At 33.8% G+C, this 25,336-nt stretch overlaps 1 protein-coding gene across 1 annotated transcript in view; it reads right to left on the bottom strand.

The window, feature by feature from the left end:
* The window catches only part of LRP1B (LDL receptor related protein 1B), a 1,793,989-nt gene that overhangs the window by 246,779 nt on the left and 1,521,874 nt on the right, over nucleotides 1-25,336 (bottom strand). Inside the window, exons 48-53 of the mRNA XM_033112843.1 lie at nucleotides 17,340-17,453; nucleotides 16,946-17,095; nucleotides 14,509-14,631; nucleotides 12,645-12,764; nucleotides 6,078-6,206; nucleotides 2,877-2,999 (exon numbers count right to left, since the gene is read on the bottom strand). Coding sequence (XP_032968734.1) covers nucleotides 2,877-2,999; nucleotides 6,078-6,206; nucleotides 12,645-12,764; nucleotides 14,509-14,631; nucleotides 16,946-17,095; nucleotides 17,340-17,453 — 759 coding nt within the window. The remainder of the gene's footprint in view (nucleotides 1-2,876; nucleotides 3,000-6,077; nucleotides 6,207-12,644; nucleotides 12,765-14,508; nucleotides 14,632-16,945; nucleotides 17,096-17,339; nucleotides 17,454-25,336) is intronic.

Raw genomic sequence — 25,336 nt, 5'->3', positions numbered from 1 at the left:
TAACAGTGTCTTATAGTTTTAAGTACACAGGTCCTTCACATCCATTGTTATGTTTATTCCTGGGCACTTTATTCTTATAGTTGCAATTGCAAAAGGAATTTTTTTTAATTTCTTTTTCTGAAATTTCACTGTTACTATATAGGAAAGCAATGGATTTTTGTACATTGATTTTGTATTCTGCAACTTTACTGTATGTTTATTGTTTCCAGTAGTTTTTCAGTGGAGTCTTTGGGGTTTTCTATATAAAGAATTATGTCGTCTGCAAAGAGTAACAATTTAATGTCATCATTCCCAATTTGGATGCCTTTTGTTTCTTTCTCTTGCTTGATTGCTCTGGCGAGGACTTCCAATATTATGTTGAACGAAAGTGGTAGTAGAGGACCACCCTTCTGAGCTTAGAGAAAAAGACTTTCAGTTTTTCACCATTAAGTATGATATTGGCTGAGGGTTTACTCTTAACATCACATTTCTCTTCTTTCTTATACGATGGAATTTCATTTTCCCTTACTGACCACCAGTTCATCTTTGCTTCAACAACATCTAATTTCTGCAACATCTACCTTCTGAAATTCCTCAGAACTAGCAAATACCAAGTAACAAGTGTCAAATTCAAAGATGTCTCAGACTCCTATCCACTTACCTGCAGCTTCCGATGCTGTTGACCACACTACCTTGAAAATACAGGCTTCTTTTTAACTTGGCTTTTGCTGTTCCCTTTTTACACTCGTTCTGTATGAAGTCCTCTCCTATTCCACCCCAAAAGGTCATAGGTGAAGCCCTAAGTTCAATCTTCAATGTATTATTTTACCCTTTTCCTTTCTACAATGGTAGCTGTTCTCATTCTTTGTCATATTTTGACTATCACCTTTATGTTGATGGCCACCAAATTAATATTATTTTTCCTGATCATATTTCTGGTCTTTAGAACTAAATTTCCAAGCACTCACTACATAGCTTCATGTGACTGCCTGATTAACACTTCACTTTCAAAATGTCAAAAAATTAACTTTTTGTTACCTCTCTCTTCTGCACCAGCAACACTGGCCTGTAACCTCCTGTGCTCCAAAGCTAATTAACAGGAACCACATCCACCGAGTCACCAAGGTAGAAATTCTCCTGTATTCTTCGTATCTAACCGTAAATGAATTGTGACCCCTTCTGCCCTTTCCATTCCACCTTTTCTGCCCTGGTTCAAAACCACATGATTAAATATCAGAACTATTGCAATAACCTTCTAACTTGTTTATTGCCCCCTTATGGCTTCCTTTCCCATAGCAATATTTTACCCACACTGCTGAAAAAGATGGTTCTAAAACACAAATTTAACTGAGACATTCCCCTGTTTCAAAATGTGTTCTGGTAAAATAATTAAATACAAATTCTTTAACATTGTATTTCAGACTTTTTAGGATCTAGCTTCAATTTGCCTCACAAAAGACAAATTGCTATGCCTTAATTATTTCAATTTACACGTCTTTGAAAACATGCGTAGAATTTGCTCTGTGTCCGGAACAGCTTTATGCACTTTATAAATATTCCCTCTTTGAAATCTCTTACAAGGCCTAGGAGTTAACCAATGTCATTATAATCTTTCACAGATGAGGAAATTGAGGTACAGGGAGGTGAAATAACTTTTCCAAGGTCACATAGCTAGTCACTGGCAGAGCCAGGATTGGACCCAAGCTGCCTGGCTCCAGGGCCCAGGCGCTTAACCACTATGTCGTGATCTCCAGCATCTAAATATGATTTCCTCTGACTAACATTCCCTGCTTCTACTCTCTAGTGCTTCAAAAATTATTTTCTCAGCTCCAATTTCATGTATTATGATACTTATTCCTATCCTGCAATGTATGTCATTATGCTATATGGTATGTTTTATTTTCCTGCTTGTCTGTAAGTTCTTCTAGTGGGACCTCTGTCTCATTCATCACCATATAAATCAAAGTGTCAAGCAGAGGAAAGATATTCAATCATACATAACTCTACTTCAGATTTACATCTTGAGTTATGATGTAGCTTTTAAAATTTCACATTCAATCTATGACTTAATGGTGAAATGATCATAAACACTGATATCCAATGATTTCAAAGAGATTCATATCAAAGACCAAGGCTATAGACTCTGCACAGGGAGGACAAAAGACAGCCCTATATCTACTGCCTTTTTTGGGTATAGGTGAATTTCATGGTTTTTCATTTTCTATTTATTCATGTATGCATTTAAATATTTTTAAAAATAGTAGGTTTATACAAGGTTTCAACTTCAACTGGGAATATTTAATATATTGATTTTTATCACGAAAGTGATATACATATCTCTGTATGTGTATATATATATATACATATATACACATACAGAGATATGTTATATATGATGGTTAAATATGTATGTAGTGACAATACAAATTTCATGATAATATAACATTTCAATAAATAAGTACATGTGTAAAAAGATAAGCCAAAAGGAAAATATTTACTATCCAGTTTTTCTGATAGTTGTGAAATTGCATTTTTTTTGTTTCATTCAAATATTAGATTTAGCCATAAGCTTGAAATAGCAAGCAATATATTGTCTTTAAAGTAGAATGTATTTTAAAGTACTTAAAATCAAAAATAATTTTATGAATGTTTTCCAGTGTGGTTCCTGATAAGAACACACTACAAGAAGTAGGCAAGATTTCCAAAGAAATGTGTAATTATTGCAGAGTTAAAAGTGGTTACATGTGGTGTATCTGTGTATTACTAAGTTTAAATGTGTTCAGTGGCATTAACAAATGTGTTTGTCTTTGTTATTTATTTATATATTATTTGATTCATTTTAAAAGACTAATATTTAGCCTGAGAATCTTCTCCAGAAAATATTTAGATATACTTACCACACTGCAGTGACTCATCAGAGCCATCTCCACAGTCATCATCATGGTCACAAACAAATTGCTTGGGGACGCATACTTTATTGTGGCACATGAAAGCATTTTCATCACATGTATTATTGGGAGCTTAGAAAGACATAACGAAGAGAAAATTAGATGACTATTTTATTTTCCCCCACTTTAGGAGTTTGGGGAACGTTTGCTATTATACTCAATAATTCACAGTTATTTAGGAAAAAAACTTTACTCAATATTCAATATATTATATAAATAATACTACACATTAATATGTATTTATTAATATACACTTGGATACATTAATACAAATATATATGTAATTCAAAGTTTTAGTATTAATACATTCAACAGTTCTAGAGTGAACCTGAAACATCAGGCCATTTGGCAATTTGTCTGCTTTCTAAAGGATAAATTCAAAGGTTCATATGTGATAAAAGAAAAAAAAATACTTAATTGTAATGATGTGGTTGGATTTTTCTCTCCTTGTGCCTGTAGAAAGGCTAGTAAAGGGATACAAACATTGCTGTTTTGTAAAAAGTGAACCTGAAAAGACCACCAAGTGCTAATGCTCATAATAAAAGTAAAAAGAAAATCAAAATGGCTGAGAAAGTTACTGTTTTTAAGAGGAAAGTAAAACATTTACGTGACTTCAAGAGTGGAGTGTTAAAATGGGTTAAGATCCAAGGTGTGATGAGCCTGACTGTAAGTACTACACCATATAAGGAATATCGATCTATCAAATAAAATATCAATTCTTTCCGAATACTGACCCATGAAAGTTGTGCTCTAGCAAGGGCCGTAACCAGTAAGGGAGACTGTTGGTCAAAATGTGCCATAAAACCTCAGTAGATGTTCAAAAGATGGCAATTTGTGCAGAGAAAATAAATTTTAATACCATATGCATAGAATCATAGAGGTTTGTATAGATATAAATATTTTCTTCAATTACATTTTTGCTACATTTAAGGGATAAATGCTATGTAAAATTCAAGGTTTGAGATGTTTTGAATGTCAAGATGGTAGATGCTATCTTATTGTGGCAATCAAGTCATGTTGTACACCTAAAATGTTATGTCAATTATATCTCAATTTTTTAAGGAAAAAGTTACCATGTTATTATTGTATACATAAAGAGGAAAGCTTTGTGAAACATCGCTCTGCTTCTTGTATTTGTATCCTGAGGAAGCTTTGTGCATCTGTTTTTTAATCCATTTAATGGAGATAATAAAATCTATCTGATAAATTTCTTGCAAAAACTATGTAAGTTATATGAAGCAGATCAGCTTATTTCAGGTACACAATAAATTCCTAGGTGCTCTTTAAATTCCTATCTATCTAACAATTATTTTTGGAAGAGTCTCCAAAACACTTCAATGAAATATTATTGTGGGAATTCAATAATGTAAGTAAAGACACCTACCAAAAATAACTGACATATAATGGGCACTTGAAAAATTTTAGATGCCTTCTGTTCTCTCCCCTCCATGTCTTAATAGGCACTTTACCTAGAACCCGTCTCTTTCTTTGTCATTTGTAACTCCGATGGTATTTTCATTTTCTTGAAATCCTTCCATGAGACTTCTGAGCTTTTTTAGATAATATTTCTTTGTGATGACCTAATGTTTTTTCTATATATCATTGACACTTAAGGTATTTAAATTATTCTCTTACACGCCTATCAGTGAGCTCCTTACCCCAGACTGTCCCAAACTCAATGAAGAAGGGAAAGCTCTGCTTTCAACTAAGTAATGATTGAAAAAGAGGCATGGATAGGTAAAATAAAAGTAATTTTTTTGATTTAAGTATAATTTATTTTCAACAATTTTTTTTAATATGAAAGCCACATAGGAGCAACATTAAAAATGACCCATTATAATCAAAGTAAAACTCAGTTACTAGTAAATCCTATAACTTTGAACTGTATAACAGCTTATATAACTCAAGTGAGTTATGCCAATTATGATACATGGAATTTTTCTTTAAAATACTTAAGCAACAGAGGCTTATTTGGCATTAACACTTTCAGGTCACTCAAAATACAATTTCTTGTATTTTAGCATGGTTTATTTAATAGCACCCATGTGGTCCAAAAGTGTTAGTAGGCCTCCCAGAGTGTTAACTTGCTTCAATAGCAGCAGTATACTGGGACCATCTGGATCCTAGAATTGATGCATAAGCCTTTATTATGTAGCCCTCCGTGGCCCCATTGACCTTTACAGATCCATGTATCAGTTTCAAGATCAAAGTGAATTATTTTACAGTAGCATGGCTTCTGTGCATATAGGCATGATCAAAGTTTTCCTTTCTCCTCTCTGCTTTAACTATCCCCCATATACACATATCACATACACACACACTTACATTATAGCTTCAAGTACAGTTTAAAGTCCTGAAGACAGGTCATTGGAGAGATGATTGGCAGAATTCACTTTAATGAGCAGAGTTCACAGCATTGTTTCTGATAAATTGCTCAGCTCAACAGATCCCCTATGTGACCTCGGGAACTACATTCAAATATTCAGCCCCTTCATTCTCCTGATCATGCAAAGGAATTCATCTGAATTTTTACCATTGAGAAATTCCCTGTAAATTTCCTGAGGTGACCTAGAGTCACAAACTTAGTATATTGTCTCACCTCAAAGGTGTTCCTCTGATCCCCCAGCTTCATTCAGCTATATCCACACTATTTTTACTTGACCTGAGGGTTAATACCCTATCCATAGGACTAATGGGTGTTCAGTGACTCTGACCAGTAGTGATTTAGGTTCACAGCAGCCATTTACAGACTATCTGCAACACGCAATCTAAAAATTGCCATGGTGTGTATGTGGGGTGGGGGGGGGGCAGGTAGTAGATGCTAAAAAGAAAGTAACAAACGTACCATATTCACACACAGATCGAGTCGTTAATTACATGACCTCAGAAGTGAAATGATAAGTCTGTGTTCATCAAAACAGTTTTAAAATGGGTATTCTCACTGTGCATGTTTGAAATACTCTGAACAGAGGTTAGAGGGGTCGCTGAACTACCGTGATGACAACATCCCACCTGGTTAATTCTGATACTACCTGTGAGTCCAGGGATTGGGAAAGTGAGGGACAATGTGACACTGTGAGTAGTGCAGAAGCAAATGTCTGAAGATGCTCTGCTGCTTTCCTTCACATACAGCCCCACAAGTGTCCATACCACAGCCTGCTGTGGAGAGCTCATCACTTCCATTCGGACAGTCCCTCTCACCATCACAAAGCCAGTGTCGCGGCACACAGGCATGGGAGCCCTGGCAGCTGAACATGTCGGCCGCACAGGTGATGGCACCTGGAACCCAAAGAAAAAAATGCTCTTAAGATCACTGCATGTTTGCTAAAAACATGTCTCTCATTTACATTTCTTCTAGGAAAGAAGGGACGCAGAAGAATGTCACTGAACAGAAAGAGACTAGTTATTCAGAATCATCAAATATTATTCTTCTCCTCTACATATTTATACACTGTCCTCTCAGAATGCATTCCTTCTTAATTTCAAAGTTATATTTCTTAAAGCTACATGATGTTTTCTGTTTGTGAAATGTAGCAGAGCATAGAAATGTCATAGAATTGTGAATCAATTGAGATAAAATTTCAAAAGGAATGAACTGTTAAAGATAATAATATACAAATAAGAATAGCATTTTTATTGCTTCATATATGCTTAGCACCTAATATATTAACTCATTGAATCCTCACAATAATTCCAAACAGTAGAACAATTATTAATCTCATGTCACAGAAAAAGAAGTTGAAAAGCTTTAAGACATTCACAAGTAACACAGGGTGCCACATGTTGAGTCCAAAATTTTTGATTCCTAAGCACCTTCTCTTAGCCACTAATGTTATTATTGAAAGAATAAATGGATGCATGTTCCCTTTGCATTTACACACTGAATACACAGACTTTATCTTTTCTCTGCTCTATCAATGGAAGGTCCCTTTAGGTGCATAATGTTGCTTTTCAAATGTATAATAAAAAACACAAAAACAAAACTTGTTGACTTGCAAATTCAAAGGGTCATAGGTGGTATCTCCCTGTTTTTCCTTATATAGTATAATCATCTAAAATCAGAAAATGATTCTCATGATGCTTCCCTAGTCCCGAGTACACTTATACATATTGAATGATTTGTTTGTTATTTATATAAAAAATTTGTTGAGTGAATCAGTAATCAGACCCTCTAATACTGTGATTAAAAGCTGCCCATAGAAAAGATGCTAAAAATTCTAATGTTAGAATTATTCATTAATATCTCCAAGAACAAAATATGACTGACTAGATTGAAGAAAGATATTTGTTTCTAAACATTTAAAGCAGTAACTGACATGCTTTAAATGGATTATCAATATCATCTTATTTTTTAGCCATAGAGTTGTTATCAACAGAAAATGCTTTCCAATGCAATGTTTTCAATATAGGGATAGCAGGGTGATAGAAACTCCTGGTGCTCTTTCCCAACATAAACATGCTTGTCCCTGACATATATTTTAGTTTGGAGGACAGGATGCCAACTGAATATTTGAAAGTTCCCTAGATAATTCAGATTTGCTCATTTGATTGAGGATAAGTGCTAATAGAACAGAGTTGAATATATCTATTACTGGAAAGTCATAGAAAATCTATTAAATAAATGTTACATTCATTTAAAAATGAAACCACCTGCTACCTATTATGTCTTTAGTACCTTCTATAATAAAATTCTCTTCCTAAAAAATTAAATTTTTCCTTCTTGTTATCTATTTTTTAAGCTTGCCATGAGAACATAAAGTGTCACTTTCACTATTATACTCTCAATTAGTGCTCTAATTTACATAACATTTTTGTCATTTAGCTTGAGATTTAAAAATGCATTTTTTTTGCTATGAAAGTTTGATACATGCAAAACTCCTGTCTACTTTTTTTATTATCACTCTTATTCATTCTCAAGGTAGTCGTAATAGATAAAGCATTGATTTAGCTGTTGAGAAATTTAATTATGTATGACCTTGGAGAAGACTAGTGTCTGAATTTCACTATCTGTAAAATGTAGGTTATGACTACAAAATTCCTAAGATACCTCAAACTGAAAAATGAGAGAAGGCTCTTTGCAGCTAGTTTTATGGCTCCTTTGGTAGTGCTCAGTGGATTCTGTGTTAACAGCATGCCAAAACAGTAGTCAATTGGAAAGAAAATGGGCCAAAGAAAAACTCATGGCTTCATTCTAGTTACCACTGCCATCTGAAGACACGCTGCCTCCCTCAGGGATATGAATCCCAAGAGAGAAGCAAGCCAAGCTAAAGGAATTCCACCAGGTCCATCTCATGTACTTTGTTTGTTTACTGGTAACAGTGACCATCTTATTTAGTATTTCAGAAACCTGGATTCTGGTCCTAGCTCTGTCATCGCTGATTCACTGAGTGACCTCAGACAAATATATTAACCTCTGTGAGTTTCTCTTTTTTCATCTATCAAATGATGAAGGTGGACTAGACCATGATTTAAAAAAAAAAAAAAGGGGGGGGGATCCTCAGATCCCAAGTCAGAACTACCATGTTTCCCCGAAAATAAGACCTAACTGGAAAATAAGCTATAGCATGACTTTTCAGGATGACATCCCCTGAACATAAGCCCTAATGAGTCTTTTGGAGCAAACCTTACTATGAGACCCAGTCTTATTTTCGGGGAAAACTGATTCTATGTGCTTATTAAGAAAGAATGTGCTTGTAGCCCACATCGCAATATTTGGAAGTAGGGATTGAGACTCTACATTTCAACACTTCTGAAAAAAGTATTTTGTGCAGGTTGAGAGCCACTGAGATAAACCACTGATAAAGTTCCTTCCCAATCCTAAAATACTAGGTTCACTTCATTGACTGATATTTGATCTAAAACAGTAGTTTTTATGTGTCACCAGCTTGGCAGTCAGTATATAAAATGCAGCCTGTAATTAAATTAAATTCACTGGGTGTTTTGAAAACTGGTAAACATGTCCTTTACAATTTTAATCCTTTTTTTTTTTTTTTAAATTCTCAGGACACTGAGAAATACAGACATAACAATAACAATGTTGTCAATGACAATAGTGATATACATGAAAAGTACTCCGAAAAATAAAGGAAAGATGAGAAATAGAATAAAAGATAATAGAAATAAATTGATTTATACAGTGTACATTGCTCATGCTAGAGGATTACAATGGTTACAAAAAGGCATATCTTTTTGTACCCACATAACAGATAAGGCATTTGAGAAATGAGGAATCAAATAGATCTGCCCATGATCACACAGTTGAAAACTGCAGATGTGGGAGAAATGAACTCTGCATGACTTTAGAGTCTTCACTCAGAGAGGATGGAGATATCATTGGAGCCATTTAGAGTAGGGTTAAACAAAGGATTGACAACAAGGTGATTTAAAGCCTAGAAGCATGCTCAACTCACTTTAAGGAGGTCCTCTTTTTCTTCAAATTAAAGAAAAGTTTAATAGCAAATAGAAATACGGTAGTGAAGAGAGATTGGCCAGTCATCTAATTGATTACTAATTTCTTTTTGCTTTCACAGCTTTTTTTATAGTGATCATTTTATATTTATCTTTATTTGTTGTACAAGTTATTTCAGCTGTGTAAATAAAAAATAGATTTTGGTTCACTTAAATACAAGAAAATAAATTGCCTCTTTCAAAGGATAGTTCCAATTGTAAGTTATTTACAGAGAACTTCAGTTTAGCTAAACATTTTAAAATTCTATCTACCTGTCTCCATGGTAGTAACATAAAGAGCAGGCCAGACTCCTGAAATTTAAAAAAAGCTGTTAAGTATACTTAACTTGATATGTGTACTTTAGTCTATGATTCAGATCTTTTCCTCTCTAAAATGAGGATTAGTATAGAAAGAAAATACCTCAAAATAATGAAGGCCATATATGACAAACCCTTAGCGAATATCATAATTAATGGTGAAAAACTGAAGCCCTTTGCTCTACGTTTAGGAACACGACGGGGCTGTCTCCTATCACCTTTGCTTTTCAACAAAGTGTTGGAAATCCTTGCCAGAGCAATCAGGCAAGAGAAAGAAATAAAAGGCATCCACATTGGGAAAGAAGAAGTTAAATTGTCACTCTTTGCAGATGACATGATGCTATATAGAGAAAACCCTAAAGACTCTACCAAAAAGTTATTAGAAACAATCAACGGATACAGTAAAGTTGTTGGCTACAAAATCAACCTATAAAAAGTCCATTGCATTCCTATATACTAACAATTAAATCTCAGAAAAAGAAACACAAAAAACAATTCCTTTTTGCAATTGCAGCAAAAAGAATAAAATACCTAGGAATAAACTTAACCAAGGATGTGAAGGACCTATATGCTGAAAACTATAAAACATTTTTGAAAGAAATTGAGGAAGACACAAAGAAATGGAAAGACATTCTGTGCTCATGGATTGGAAGAATCAACATAGTTAAAATGGCCATATAACCCAAAGCAATATACAGATTTAATTCAATCCCCATCAAAATCCCAATGGCATTTTTTAAAGAAATAGAATAAAAAATCGTCAGATTTGTCTGGAACCACAAAAGACCCCAAATAGCCAAAGCAATCTTAAGGAAAAAGAACAATACTGGAGGTATCACACTCCCTGACTTTAGCTTGTACTACAGGGCTACAGTAATCAAAACAGTATGGTATTGGCAGAAAAACCGACACATAGACCAATGGAATAGAACTGAGAACCCAGAAATAAAACCACATAAATATGGACACATACTTTTTGACAAATAAGCTAAAAACATACACTGGAGAAAAGATAGCCTCTTCAATAAATGGTGCTGGCAGAATTGGATAGCCACCTGCAAAAAAGTGAAACTGGACTGCTATCTGTCACCATGTACAAAAATTAATTCAAAATGGATCAAAGACTTAAGCTTAAGACCTGACACAATAAACTGCATAGAAGAAAACATAGGTACTAAACTAATGGACCTTGGGTTCAAAGAGCATTTTATGAATTTGACTTCAAAGGCAAGGGAAGTAAAAGCTAAAATACATGAATGGGACTATATGAAACTTAAAAGCTTCTACACAGCAAAAGAAACCATTGACAAAATAAAGAGGCAACCAACTAAATGGGAGAAGATTTTTGCAAACAGTGCCTCCGATAAGGGGTTAATATCCAAATTATACAAGGAACTCATGCAACTCAACAACAAAAAAACAAACAACCCAATTGAAAAATGGGTAGATGACCTGAAGAGACATTTCTCCAAAGGGGACATACAAATTGAAAATAGACATATGAAAAAATGCTCAACATCACTAATCATCATAGAAATGCAAATAAAAACCACAATGAGATATCACCTCACCCCAGTCAGAACGGCTATCATCAACAAGACAAATAGTAACAAGTGTTGGAGAGGCTGTGGAGAAAAAGGAACTCTCATACACTGTTAGTGGAAATGCAGACTGGTGCAGCCGCTATGGAAGGCAGTGTTCCTCAAAAAATTACGAATAGAATTACCATATGACCCAGCAATCCCTCTCCTGGGTATCTACCCCAAATATCTGAAAACATTTATTCATAAAGACACGTGTGCTCCAATGTTCATTACAGCTTTATTTCCGGTGGCTAAGACATGGAAACAACCAAAATGTCCTTCGATAGATGAATAGATAAAGAAGTTGTGGTAGATATATATATATATACACAATGGACTACTATTCGGCGGTAAGAAAAGATGAAATAGAACCATTTGTGACAACATGGATGGATCTTGAGAGTATGATGCTAAGCGAAAAAAGTCAGACAGAAAAAGCAGAGAATCATATGATTTCACTGATATGTGGTATATAAACCAAAAACAACAAAAGAAGAAGATAAACAAATGAGAAACAAAAACGCATAGACACAGACAATAGTTTAGTGGTTACCACAGGGTAAGGGGGGAAGGGGGGTGGAAGATGAGGGTAAGGGGGATCAAATATATGGTGATGGAAGGAGAACTGACTCTGGGTGGTGAACACACAATGGGATTTATAGATGATGTAATACAGAATTGCACACCTGAAATCTATGTAATTTTACTAACAATTGTCACCCCAATTAACTTAAAAAATTAAAATAATTAAAAAAATAAAAACAATCACAATGCTGTGTAGTAGACATATAGCAGTCAAATATAAACATTTAACACTATATCTCTAATTATATAAAGCTGAATTTAAAGTACATTGTAAAATAACACACAATAGCCTCCTTTTTTACTTCCCATTGAAAAAATGCAATAATAATGATCAGTATAATGCACACACACACACACACACACACACACAAATAGCATGTGTGGCTTGTGACAGTATAAATCAATATAATACTTTTCAAGGACAACTTGACAATACAAATCAAGAGCCATCATAAAACATTTGATCATTTGATCCAAGCAATTCCAATTATTGAGATCTATTCCAAAGAAGTCATTGAATACCAGAAATTAAATTTACAAATGTGTTCATTATGTCAATATTCAGGGAAAAAAAGCCTAAACATTGAAAAACAACTGTATATATAAAAACAGAAAAATTGGTTGCCATGATAATAATCAAAACAGTTATATAGAAATGTGTATGTAAATTTAATGTTAAGATAATAGTAGAAAACAAAGTTCTATGTATACTCTATAATAAAATGATAGAGCATATGCGTCATCCACCTAAAATCTGAATGAGAACACAAAAGAAACAACTCACCACAAATACTATCACTTTCATCTAATCCATCTCCACAATCATCCTCTCCATCACAAATCCAGTGTTTTGATATACATTTTTGTGCAGAACAAGCAAATTGGTTCCAAGAACATGAGGAATCTAGAAAACAAACAAGAATGTTTGTTTGGTACGAAATAAAAGAAGTTGTTTCAGACCATTTTAGAACAGATCTAAGAGTAAGAAAGTTCTTGTCTGGACTTGACTAAACTCAACAGTTCTGTAACAAAATAAGCCAAATTCCTCTTCTTTATGACAGCTCTATAAAATGTTGACAACAGCTTCCAAATTCCCTCTGAGTTTCCAGATTATACAATCTTGTTCCTTCAATATAATTCTCACAGGGTTTGACTTTCAAGTAGTCAGTCCTTTAACCAGGACTCTCCCCTCAGCATTCTCAAGTTTATCATTAAAAACAACAACAAAAACATGTGATGCCCAGATATAAAATAAATATTCCAGGTATAATCTACTTATCCTTTCTAATATTTAATCTATTTTAGAACAATTGGAGGAAAATTTGTATCTTGGGCAAGGTGGATTCACCAGCGTATGTTTTTATTTTTAAAGATGAGGTGAGGACAGGGGTTTTAGCTTGAGAACAAGCCACCAGTTTTGTACCTATACGTACATAACACGTTGATATTTTTGTTTCTCTCCCTCCGAGAACACCTAAGTCTAACTAATAACATCCAAATTCATTGGCATGGTGACTGGTACGTTATTACTAATTATGTGTTTGTATTAGTGTACTCCATTCATTTCCAAAGTCAGGTTTGTGATTACTCTCTACTCTCCACTCAGCATTCTTATCACCATGGAAGATCCAAAACTCCTTCTCAATTTTCAAATATAAATTACCATATTTTTTATTTTTATGCTATAAAATAGTTTAAAAAGTTTGTATCTTTATTTGAAATATTTACTTAAGTGACTTATGAAAAAAAAGAGATGTTTACAAAAACTGAATTCTGGAAAAAATAAAATTAAAGAAGATATAACCATATAATGGCTTCCTGTCCAGAAATTCTGAATCTATATAAACTATTTGTAAAGTTCTTATTTAATCTTTCTCAGAATCTGGGTTTAATGTAAAGATATATAGCAACTTAAACAAAATGAACCTTTATATTTCATGGTGACATTTACTTTTAGGGGAATTTGACATTTCATAGAGAATCCATTTTTAATTTTTTTCTAATCTGTCTAATCATCACAGTGCATGTTATATGTGTTAAATGAAAATAGTGAATCCATGTTTTTTTTTTCCTATAGAATATTTCTTTGGCCTGGAAATCACAAAATCCATGCATTTTAAAAAGTAAATTTAAAAATGCTTTCTTACCGTGCTAAGTGAAATAAAATGTACACACATAGAAATTAGGAGGTAGGTGGTAAAGGATGGGAACTTAAAGAAATTCAGGCTTAAGCATACTATTTAAAGCTATACATGTAATTAATAGAAACAGTTAGGATAATAACAAATATTCAATACCAGGAACAGGGAGTACAATGAGTAGTATGATCTAAATCCTTATTTTTAATAGCAGAAAATAAATAAATGAGCATCTGAAGTTAATAAATCAGTAAATGAAGGTATATAATTTAGATTGATGGAGGTAACAACTAAGGGAAAAAGTTAAAAGAAAACGCTAGAACAAGAAATTATTATTATTCATTATATGTTTTCCTGTTCTATTTTAGTTTTTAATTTTGTATCATTTAATCAAATTGAAAATTGATGTTAAACTCAATTAGCAATATTTTGTATAGTATCTCCATGCAAGAGAACATCAGCATATAAATAATATGGTTTATGAAACTAAAGCAAGGCATGACATCTCACCACAGTGGAATTCATCAAGTCCATCCTCACAATCTTTCTGACCATCACATATCCAGGTATTCAAAATGCATCTTCCACTAGGACAACCAAAATAATTTTCTTCACATTTGTGTTTGTTTTGCACTGTGACAAAATATAGAATGTAATGTCAAATAATTTAATCTTAGACTTCTGCAATATAGGTAGATAACAAAACAGTAATACTCCTTGAATTGGAAGGGATGAATAACTAGAAAACTTGAATTAAAAGGAGCTGAGGTGTTCTCTTTAAGAATGTAAATGTCATGAAAACCAAGGAAAAACTAAAAAAAGTGGCACAAACTTGAGGAAACTAGGGAGATACAATAATCAAATTCAAACCAGGATTAAATCTGTAATCAGAAACATGAAACCAATGAAAAAATTGGTTAAATACAAACAATATGGAATTTCAGTAACAAAAATGAACTAATGAAATGAGTATAAAGTGAGTGAGCCTAAGGCCCAAGAATCATTTTGGACGGAAAATATTTTTAATTTCCTATTCAGAAAAAAATTAAATTATGAAAACATTAGTGGATCTTTACTGAGAAAGTGAGATGTTTCTACTATCCTATAGTTTGAGTAGGCTTTGAGAAGATTTAAATAAGTATTCCCTATTTTAAGGAAGAAAAACAAGTTACAATCGAATCTCCAAAAATGTTATATCTTGCAGAAATATCATGAGAATAAGAACTTTCTGTATGCAAAATTATTTTGTAAGTTATTATATTTTTAATAACCTCCAAGACTACATATAAAATACTAGATATTTTTCTTTACTGGATATTACTGGTCCACTTGCACCTCCAGGTTTACATAGTTTTAGACTGACTGGCTCATAGCCAATCTAAAAATAAACCTCAGAGTACTTATACCAATCACATTATAATGATCCATTATAACTATTTGATAACAAGAAAAATTACCCCCATTTTATTTATTTTTTTAATGTCAATTCTGTAGATCTAATCAAATATGAAAATGTTTTTGAGGAATTCACTATTAAATCAAAAAGTGTTGAGTGAGCTTTATGTTTTACTTTTTCTTAGGATATTGCCTAGATATAACCTAAGGCGTTCAGACTAACCTATTGCTGGATTCTTCTCTATCTGTTCACTTGTCTTATAATTCTACATGAGTGTCCCTTTCCTTCTTCTCCAGTATAATCACAATTCTCTATTAGTGCTGAATGTTAACTTTTAAAATAATTTATTAACACTAGAAATATGTAAAGAGTAAAAAAATGTTAAAATAAAGTACATTTAATACTAAGTTCTATTATATGCTGCCTTCAAGATAATTAAAAAAAAATTAACTACAGCCTTAATGAGGTAAGGAATTATAGAAAGATCACTGGATTAACAATCTAGACACCCAGGTTCCATGAGTATGAAACAATATTTCTGAATTTCTTTTTAAATGTTTTATATAATTAAAAGTAAAATACAAGATGTGAAAGAGTTGTGGTGAGTCATAGAATGTTACACATTGATGAGCAAAAAAAGGACTTTGTTATTGCCCAATTAAGTGGTAGATTGTATTCAGAATATCAGTTCTTCACATTAGGTTGTGTGCATGTGTGTTTGCATATAGCAGTATCTAGAATATCGACAGATACAATTTCTTAAAATATTTCAAAATTTATTAAATGTCACCTAAACAGAAAAATGAGTAGGGTAAGGAGAAGGAAACAAATAGCAGTATGAGAACACATACAATAGTTTCCCATATAGCATATCTACTTCCAGTTATAATAATTTAACACCTTTCATTCCTGCATTATTATATTTTTTAAATGTTTCTTCAAATAGTTAAAAAGAAACAGGGCTATGACCCTTTCATGAAAGCCATTCTCCTAAGAATGCAGACAGCCCTTTTCACAATTTATGTCAGTAAACATGGTTAATATATTAAACATGTCTGTCTGAACTTGATCCAGTAATTACTACCCATAGTACTATGAAAAAAAGATTCTGTAAAGTGCATCGGACAGCTTGACCTAACAGTATACACTGTATAGTAACATTGAGTAAAGCTAGTGGTGAGAAATATCATCTGCCTCTCTTTAGCCTATGAATAGTTTTTCCTCGATATGTAATACTTCCATGGAAATGTTATAGATCGTACATTTTAAGTGTAATCATCAACGTTAAAAGGTTTAACAGTGAACTGAACATGAAAGAGCAAACTGATCCAAATACAGAATAGGTCTCTTGAGTATCATTAAAATCATTAAAAAAGATCAAGTGCCATGTTTAGAACAGGATGCTTATTTTTAATTTAGTCCACATCGTTTATATTTTAAACTTAACTACTAAATATCAATAATGAAAATTAATAAGTTCATTCTATACAACTAGCCTCTGAATCTCTTTCCCCTCACAGGACATTTTTTTTTTTTTTTTTCCAGAATTACCTGGGCATTTTAACTCATCTGAATAGTCTCCACAGTCGTTAGATCCATCACATATCCAGGTTGGCAGAACACACAGTGAGGTAGAATTACATTTTATGAACCCTGTGGTTTTCACTCCAAGTTTATAGAAGTGTGTACAGTCTGTATTATCTATAAGGAGACAAATAGAAAAATAAAAAAATACCTCATCTGCAACAATTATGAGCCTTCTGTGTAGGTCACAGAGACAAGAAAAGTTAACCTCATGTGAAGAAGTAAATACGGAAGTAGCCTACACAACAAGGGTTTTTTACATATCAAGTCTAAATGAGGTTCAGTGAAAAGTTGGACAGTGTTCAACGTAATGCTCATAGTGGCTAGGCACATTCTAGTAAAATGTAGTGGAGTATCTTACTGCAGTTTTTTTCATCTGAAGCATCTGTACAATCTACGTTCTGGTTGCAACGTGCTGATCTTGGAATGCATGTCCCATCTGCACAGCGGAACTCAATAGCGGCACAGGTTGAAACTAGAAAAACAGGTAAATAAATAAAGAAATAGATGAAACAGAAAAGAAAATGACTTCTAGTTTTAACATTTTGATTGTTTTAGTTAAATTCACACTTTTGTTTGGTTCTGCTTATTTAATTCTGAGAAGTCAAACTTGACTTTTGGCCCCCACCCCAAACTTGGGTTGGATTCCTCATACATCTTCCCATGTCACACAACTCTTCTTTCTGTGATGGTAAGTATAATACTGCATTGCAATTGCCTCTTTGTGTAGCTGCTCCCCTACTAAACTCTAAACTCCATGAAAGTAGAGACTAGGCTTTGTTCGCCATGATAATGCCAGTTCGGGACTAAGTCAACATACAAAAACAAAAACAAACAAACAAACAATAAAGAATGTTGTGGAAAATTCTCTCTTCTTCCAACATCCAAAAGACAAGGTTATGATCCTAAGTGAACTCCTGACTAAGAACATACAGGGAATTCCTAATCAGACCTCTAAGATGTGGAACATTCCATGCTTGATAAAGAGACAAAGACAGAGAATCAGAGACTGAGAGGGAGAAACCACTGAGCATTTGCTTTAGTACTTCCAGAGGGGATAATAGTTCAGCCATCCATACTAGAAAGTCATCCATGCTATGTTATAATCATTTACATGACCATATCACTAACATTCGGTATGGAAACTATGGGTGCCTCATGCCAAGAAACATAAATGTGGTATGACTTGTCTCTATTGTTGGAAAGTATGGCTTTCCAATTCCCTGCTATGCTGAGATGAAACTGAGTTTCAATATGCTACTGTCATTATCTATATTTTGAACAGAATAGCTTATCCTTATTCATATATTCCTTTCTCCTTTGCTTACACATTCATTACCATATAATGGTTTCCAGCAATATGTTGTGAACAGGTGCATGACTTGCTCTGTGTGTTAGATAACTTAGGTGAGATTTCCATTCGAAATTTAAATTTCCACAGGCTGGTTATGTTAATGTACCACCTGAAGGGCTCTTTGATTATGCTACTTTTACTAGTGTTGATATTTTAAAGAGGCTATTTAATTATAAATAGAACGTATATCAATTGTAGGTGGTTAAAATGCTATCTTAAAATATGTAAATTTCACCAAAGGTGTGTATGTCATTTATGTTTCATAATGCACTGCTCTTATTATATTTAATTGTGCTGCAATTCTATCATTATTAGTACTTAAATAATGATTAGAATAAATGTTTTATTTACAATTTGCAATTACAATGCTTCACTGTTTTCTTTATTAAAAAGAACATCTTATCATCTGAAACAGATAATGCTATTATGAGTAGAGACACACTATTTCAAACAGGAAAAAATAGATATTAATCTTTTATTTCTAAAAGAGCAAAATCTCCTCCGTACTCCTTTCTATTACATTTCACATTTAATATTTTTAAATGGAAACAATACATGGAATATATAACATAGAAAATCAACTTGACAAGCATTTACATTTTGTTTCTGACTTTGCTATGTATCAGCAGTCTCCCATTAAGAGGTTCTATTCAAAAATATTCCTTATAATCTCTTTATGTAGAAGACAGTGTTCATTTTTCTGTAAAACAATATTCTAAAAAAAAGAATAAGTGAATGAACTAATCAGAAACAGTTTGGGAGACAATGAGGAAAAACTGAGGGTTGCTAGATGGGCGGGGGGGGGTGGGGGGTGGGGGGAGGGTGAGGGGATTGGAGGGCAGTCGGTGACCACAGGATGGCCACGGGGTTTGAAAATTAATCTGGGGAACGTAATTTGGTGGTTACCAGAGCGTAAGGGTGTTGGGGGGTGGGGGATGAGGGTGAGGGGGATCAAATGTACGGTGATGGAAGGGGAGCTGACTCGGGGTGGTGAACACACAGTGTGATTTATGGATGATGTGATACAGAATTGCACAACTGAAATCTATGTAATTCTACTAACAATTGTCACCCCAATAAATTAAAAATAAATTAAAAAAAAAAAAAAAACAATATTCTAGATAGTGGTAATATGCCTAGACGAGTCTACAAAGATGTGTCTCCTAATACACTTGAAGTTTTATCTTACAGAGTTTAGGATGCCAAAAAGGTCCCAATAGAGACAATCACAGCCCATTTCGTCATTTCCATCTCCCTCTAAGTGTCCACAGACAATCATCCGTGTATGTGGCAGGGAATGAATCTGAGGAGGTCTAGTAGCAGATAGAGGGAAGAGGTAAGTTATGACTCCATGAACATGGGGATGGCATTTCAGACAGTTAACAGGACTGAAGGTTCAGGGATTTCACAGTAATAGAATTTCAGAAATAGTGTTGGGGGCTCTCAGGAGGCAGTAAGAGTAAGAATTAATTTAAGAAGCGGGAAATATGGAACACTGAAACACAAGTTTTAGATGGAATTCTGGGAAGAAGAGAGAAACGAGGAACTGAAAAGAAACTGTAACTTTGAAGTTGAGAAGATCGATTAGGAGATTGTTTTTAAAAGATAGGCACAGTAAATTAGATAATGTAGGGGGTGAGGAGAACTGGGTAGAGGGTAGAATATTTGCAGGAGGTATTTTTTTCCCCATTTTGCCAATCCAAAATAAGGCTATGATTCTTGGTGAGAAGGCCTAGGAGTGTATAAAATGTGCAAATAGGAACAGGTAATCACTTTACTTCTAATCCTTTTTCCACAGAGTCCACAACTTGGTATAGTTTGGGAACCACTCGAGTATCAAATAGGGTGGTAATTGGCAATAGAATTAGATCTATTAAGTGGTTGCAAGATTTCATAAGCAGCAGGTGCAAGTCAGTCATGGGGATTAACATCTCTAGCATTTGTAGGCAAGAAAAAAAAGTCCTGTGATGGGAAAAATGCATGAGAATTATGAGAACTTTATTAAATAAGTGAGCAAACGTGTCTTCTTCCACAACCCCCTCCTCTCTGTTTCCTTAACTATATGCCTTCCTCACATTGTTTTGGTTAGTCAAGTATTGAAACATTTTCACCCTTAGGGTGATTTTTGGGGGAGAAAGATGCTGGGATCTCTTATTTGTCAAGTGAATATGAAAGCTTTCTGACAATTTTTCCTCAGGCTAAATGTCCTGAAAAAAAGAGGGAGAGAGAAAAAAAAAATAATAATGTAGTCCAAATAAAGATTAGCCAAGTGGGGAATAGCAGACTTCTTCTGCCATACTGTCTAAAAGAAAAAGTAAGCCTGCAAAATGTAAGTGAAAACATGACAGCCACACCAGAATTGCAACGAAATATTACAAAGGGAAATCTGATTGAGATGTGGATCAAAAATAGTGGCAAAAGATCTAAGTTCAGGAACACGACAGGGTTGTCCCCTATCACCTCTGCTTTTCAACAAAGTGTTGGAAATCCTTGCCAGAGCAATCAGGCAAGAGAAAGAAATAAAAGGCATCCACATTGGGAATGAAGAAGTTAAATTATCACTCTTTGCAGATGACATGATGCTATATATATATAGAAAACCCTAAAGACTCCATCAAAAAGCTATTAGAAACAATCAACGAATACAGTAAAGTTGCTGGTTACAAAATCAACGTACAAAAGTCCATTACATTCCTATATACTAACAATGAAATCTCAGAAAAAGAAATACAAAAAACAATTCCTTTTGCAATTGCAGCAAAAATAATAAAATACCTAGGAATAAACTTAACCAAGAATGTGAAGGACCGATATGCTGAAAACTATAAAACATTTTTGAAAGAAATTGAAGAAGACACAAAGAAATGGAAAGACATTCCGTGCCCGTGGATTGGAAGAATCAACATAGTTAAAATGGCCATATTACACAAAGCAATGTACAGATTTAATGCAATCCCCATCAAAATCCCAATGGCATTTTTTTTAAAGAAATAGAACAAAAAATCATCAGATTTGTTTGGAACCACAAAAGACCCCGAAAAGCCAAAGTAATCTTAAGAAAAAAGAACAATACTGGAGGTATCACACTCCCTGACTTTAGCTTGTACTACAGGGCTACAATAATCAAAACAGCATGGTATTGGCAGAAAAACAGACACATAGACCAATGAAATAGAATTGAGAACCCAGAAATAAAACCACATAAATATGGACAGATAATTTTTGACAAAGAAGCTAAAAACATACAATGGAGGAAAGACAGCCTCTTCAATAAATGGTGCTGGGAGAATTGGAAAGCCACGTGCAAAAGAATGAAACTGGACTGCTATCTGTCACCATGTACAAAAATTAATTCAAAATGGATCAAAGACTTAAGCATAAGACCTGACACAATAAACTGCATAGAAGAAAACATTATGGACCTTGGATTCAAAGAGCATTTTATGAATTTGACTCCAAAGGCAAGGGAAGTAAAAGCTAAAATAAACGAATGGGACTATATGAAACTTAAAAGCTTCTACACAGCAAAAGAAACCATAGACAAAATAAAGAGGCAACCAACTGAATGAGAGAAGATTTTTGCAAACAGTGCCTCCGATAAGGGGCTAATATCCACAATATACAAGGAACTCATGAAACTCAACAACAAAAAAACAAACAACCCAATTGAAAAATGGGTAGATGACCTGAAGAGACATTTCTCCAAAGAGGACATACAAATAACAAATAGACATATGTAAAAATGCTCAACATCACTAATCATCATAGAAATGCAAATAAAAACCACAATGAGATATCACCTCACTCCAGTCAGAAAGGCTATCATCAACAAGACAAATAGTAACCAGTGTTGGAGAGACTGTGGAGAAAAAGGAACCCTCATACACTGTTGGTGGGAATGCAGACTGGTGCAGCCATTATGGAAGGCAGTATGGAGGTTCCTCAAAAAATTACGAATAGAATTACCATATGACCCAGCAATCCCTCTCCTGGGTATCTACCCAAAAAATCTGAAAACATCTGAAAAACGTGTGCGCCAATGTTCATTGCAGCTTTGTTTACGGTGGCCAAGACATGGAAACAACCAAAATGTCCTTTGATAGATGAATGGATAAAGAAGTTATGGTATATATACACAATGGAATATTATTCGACGGTAAGAAAAGATGATATAGGAACATTTGTGACAACATGGATGGATCTTGAGAGTATAATGCTAAGTGACATAAGTCAGACAGGAAAAGCAGAGAACCATATGATTTCACTGATATGTGGTATATAAACCAAAAGCAACAAAAGAATAAGACAAACAAATGAGAAATAAGAACTCATAGACACAGACAATAGTTTAGTGGTTACCAGAGGGTAGAGGGGTAGGGGGTGGGAGATGAGGGTAAGGGGGATCAAATATATGGTGATGGAAGGAGAACTGACACTGGGTGGTGAACACAGTGGGATTTATAGATGATGTAATACAGAATTGTACACGTGAAATCTATGTAATTTTACTAACACTTGTCACCCCAATAAATTAAAAAAAAGAAAAAATAGTAGCAAAAGAGAAAGTAAAACTAGTCTTTCCTCCACATACTTTCTTAATTTTCCTATTTCACCCACTGTTTTTCCATGTCAGTTAAAATATTTAATGAGATACGAAAGACATAAAACCGATTGGTCTTTCTGTGGTTCTTAGGACATTTCTTATAAATAACCTAAGTCAATGCTTTCTCTTCCAACAACAACCTTACCCAGCCTTATCTTTACTTTGAATCCACGTCTTTTTATTTAATTTACTGCAAACCCAGAAGGACTGATGATTTCTTCTCTAATCATTTGTATCCTTTTTCTTTAGTTTGGTGTTTGTGGAATCTTCTAAGTTTTGCTGCGAATTTAGGAAAAAACAAACACCAGCTTCCTCTCCTTTAGGCAGACTCACGACCACTTATCTCTCCAGTTCCCCTAAAAGTGTTCAGGGGCCAAAAAAGTTCATATAATTCACAAAGTGAGTACTTACACTCATCTCCATACGGAGGGGAGGAGGGGAATCATGTATTCTCCGGGAATCTATTCACTCAACCTCTCACACAGTACTAAGAGGAATAGAGAATAACAAACTTTCTGGAAACTCCTCAAGTCCCCCCACCCGCCCCACCATAGCCCAAAGTCTAAAGCTCTCAGTCATGAAAGAAATAGTTATAAAGGGAAAGTATTAAAAGAGTCATGAGGATTTGGGAGTTTTGCCTTTCTTCCAAAGGAGAAGAAACCAAAACTAAGTCCTCGTAACATTTGTTTCTGCTCTGTAAATAAATTCTCTGCATTGTGGAATAAAAAATAAATAAATAAATAAAATAAAATAAAATAAAATAAAAGTAATATTCAATACTATTAACAACTAAACTAAAGAAACAAGAATGTAACAGTACTCTAAATAATTTACAGATCATTCTACGGTAGCTGCTCTCTACCACCTATACATATTGATTTCTATCTTGTACTAATTTAAATTGTTTTCTTTCAATTTGTTTACCTTCAAAAATAGTAGATGATTGCACAACTGAAATCTATGTAATTCTACTAACAATTGTCACCCCCAATAAATTAAAAATAAATTTAAAAAAATAAATAAATAAAAATAAAAAAAAAAAAAAGATTCTTCAATTTCATTTTGAATATTACACAAAGTATATTTTCAGAAAAGGAACCAGCATTACAGACTCAGACTCAAATTTCTAATAAGAATGAAAAGTTTTATATACAGAATTTTTCTTGCTTAGTAATTGCCACAAAAGTGAAATTGTCATGTTCAATTTTATTTTCTGTTATGTCCTTCATGACAAAGATGTAGCAGGAAACATCATTCCACATTATTAAAAAGAATAATTGAAATGGAAAAAAAAAATAGTAGATGGTTTGTGTACATGTACGCATATATATACAACAGAGCACTGCATTCCCATGTCGCACTGACTATGGAAGCAGAGCAGTAACTGGAAGAAAAGGGTTGGAGAGATAAGTCATTCCTGTCTCCCTGAGCCGTCACATGTTCCTTTTCCTTCATCATCTTTTAGGTGCTATAAGTGTCCGTGTGTTTGATGGACACACATCTGAATCACTGCTTTCTTTATCAGATAACCTGGCTTTCAGAAAAAGGACCCAAGGAAGCCTTTCCTCTATGGTGTGAAATGTGCCCAACAAGGACAGCATGTGAACAAACTTGCCTTGAGAGAAAAATCAAATCTGAAAGGCGTAAATGTGATAAGTAATCTTTCATTTAAACAGCTACCCATTTATTTATTCTAAAGGAACCAGTCCATTTACTTAGATTTATTAACTTTTAGAAATAAAATACTGTTGAGTTTCCGTGACATTTTTAGTTTCAAACATGCTACATTGTATAAGTAGAACTTCAAGGTATAAGTTTTTACTGTTTTTGTTTAACATATCCGATTGTTGTGACTTTTATACAATTATTGTTACCAAACAAAAGTTTTGACAGACACACAAATGCAGTAGTTCTGTGCCCAAGTATATGGCTAAGAGAGTTGTAACACAGACATCAAGAGTTTACACTAAAAAACATCAAGAGTTTAGACACCTTTTGAGTTATTTTTATTGTTATTCAGCAGCTAGTATTGATGTCATTAGGCAGAATAAAAGCTATCTATATTTTTTGGAAGACTTATTGCTGCAAACAGCCACATAAGAATTTAATAAACAGCTACAATGTACTAGGGACTATATTTCATAAACCCAAACACACTAATTTATTTACCACTTTTGGAAAATAAAAATCATTTTCCAAGAAAACCCACAGTAACTTATTAAATTCCTATGGTTCCTTTTATGCATTTCATTTTAAAATCTACATTCTTCATTTATTGTTCACCTCCTTCAAATTTCAGTTAGATATTTTTACCCTTATTCTAGCTTAATGTCTTTATTATAGTTTTCTCTTCTGCTTGCAAGTAGCTGATAAATCCTATTCATTTTTTAATCTCCTTCTA

The sequence above is a fragment of the Rhinolophus ferrumequinum genome, chromosome 8 (genome assembly GCF_004115265.2).
Source record: "Rhinolophus ferrumequinum isolate MPI-CBG mRhiFer1 chromosome 8, mRhiFer1_v1.p, whole genome shotgun sequence".
NCBI classification, from domain to species: Eukaryota; Metazoa; Chordata; class Mammalia; order Chiroptera; family Rhinolophidae; genus Rhinolophus; species Rhinolophus ferrumequinum.
This window is presented reverse-complemented; position numbering and strand designations above follow the sequence as displayed.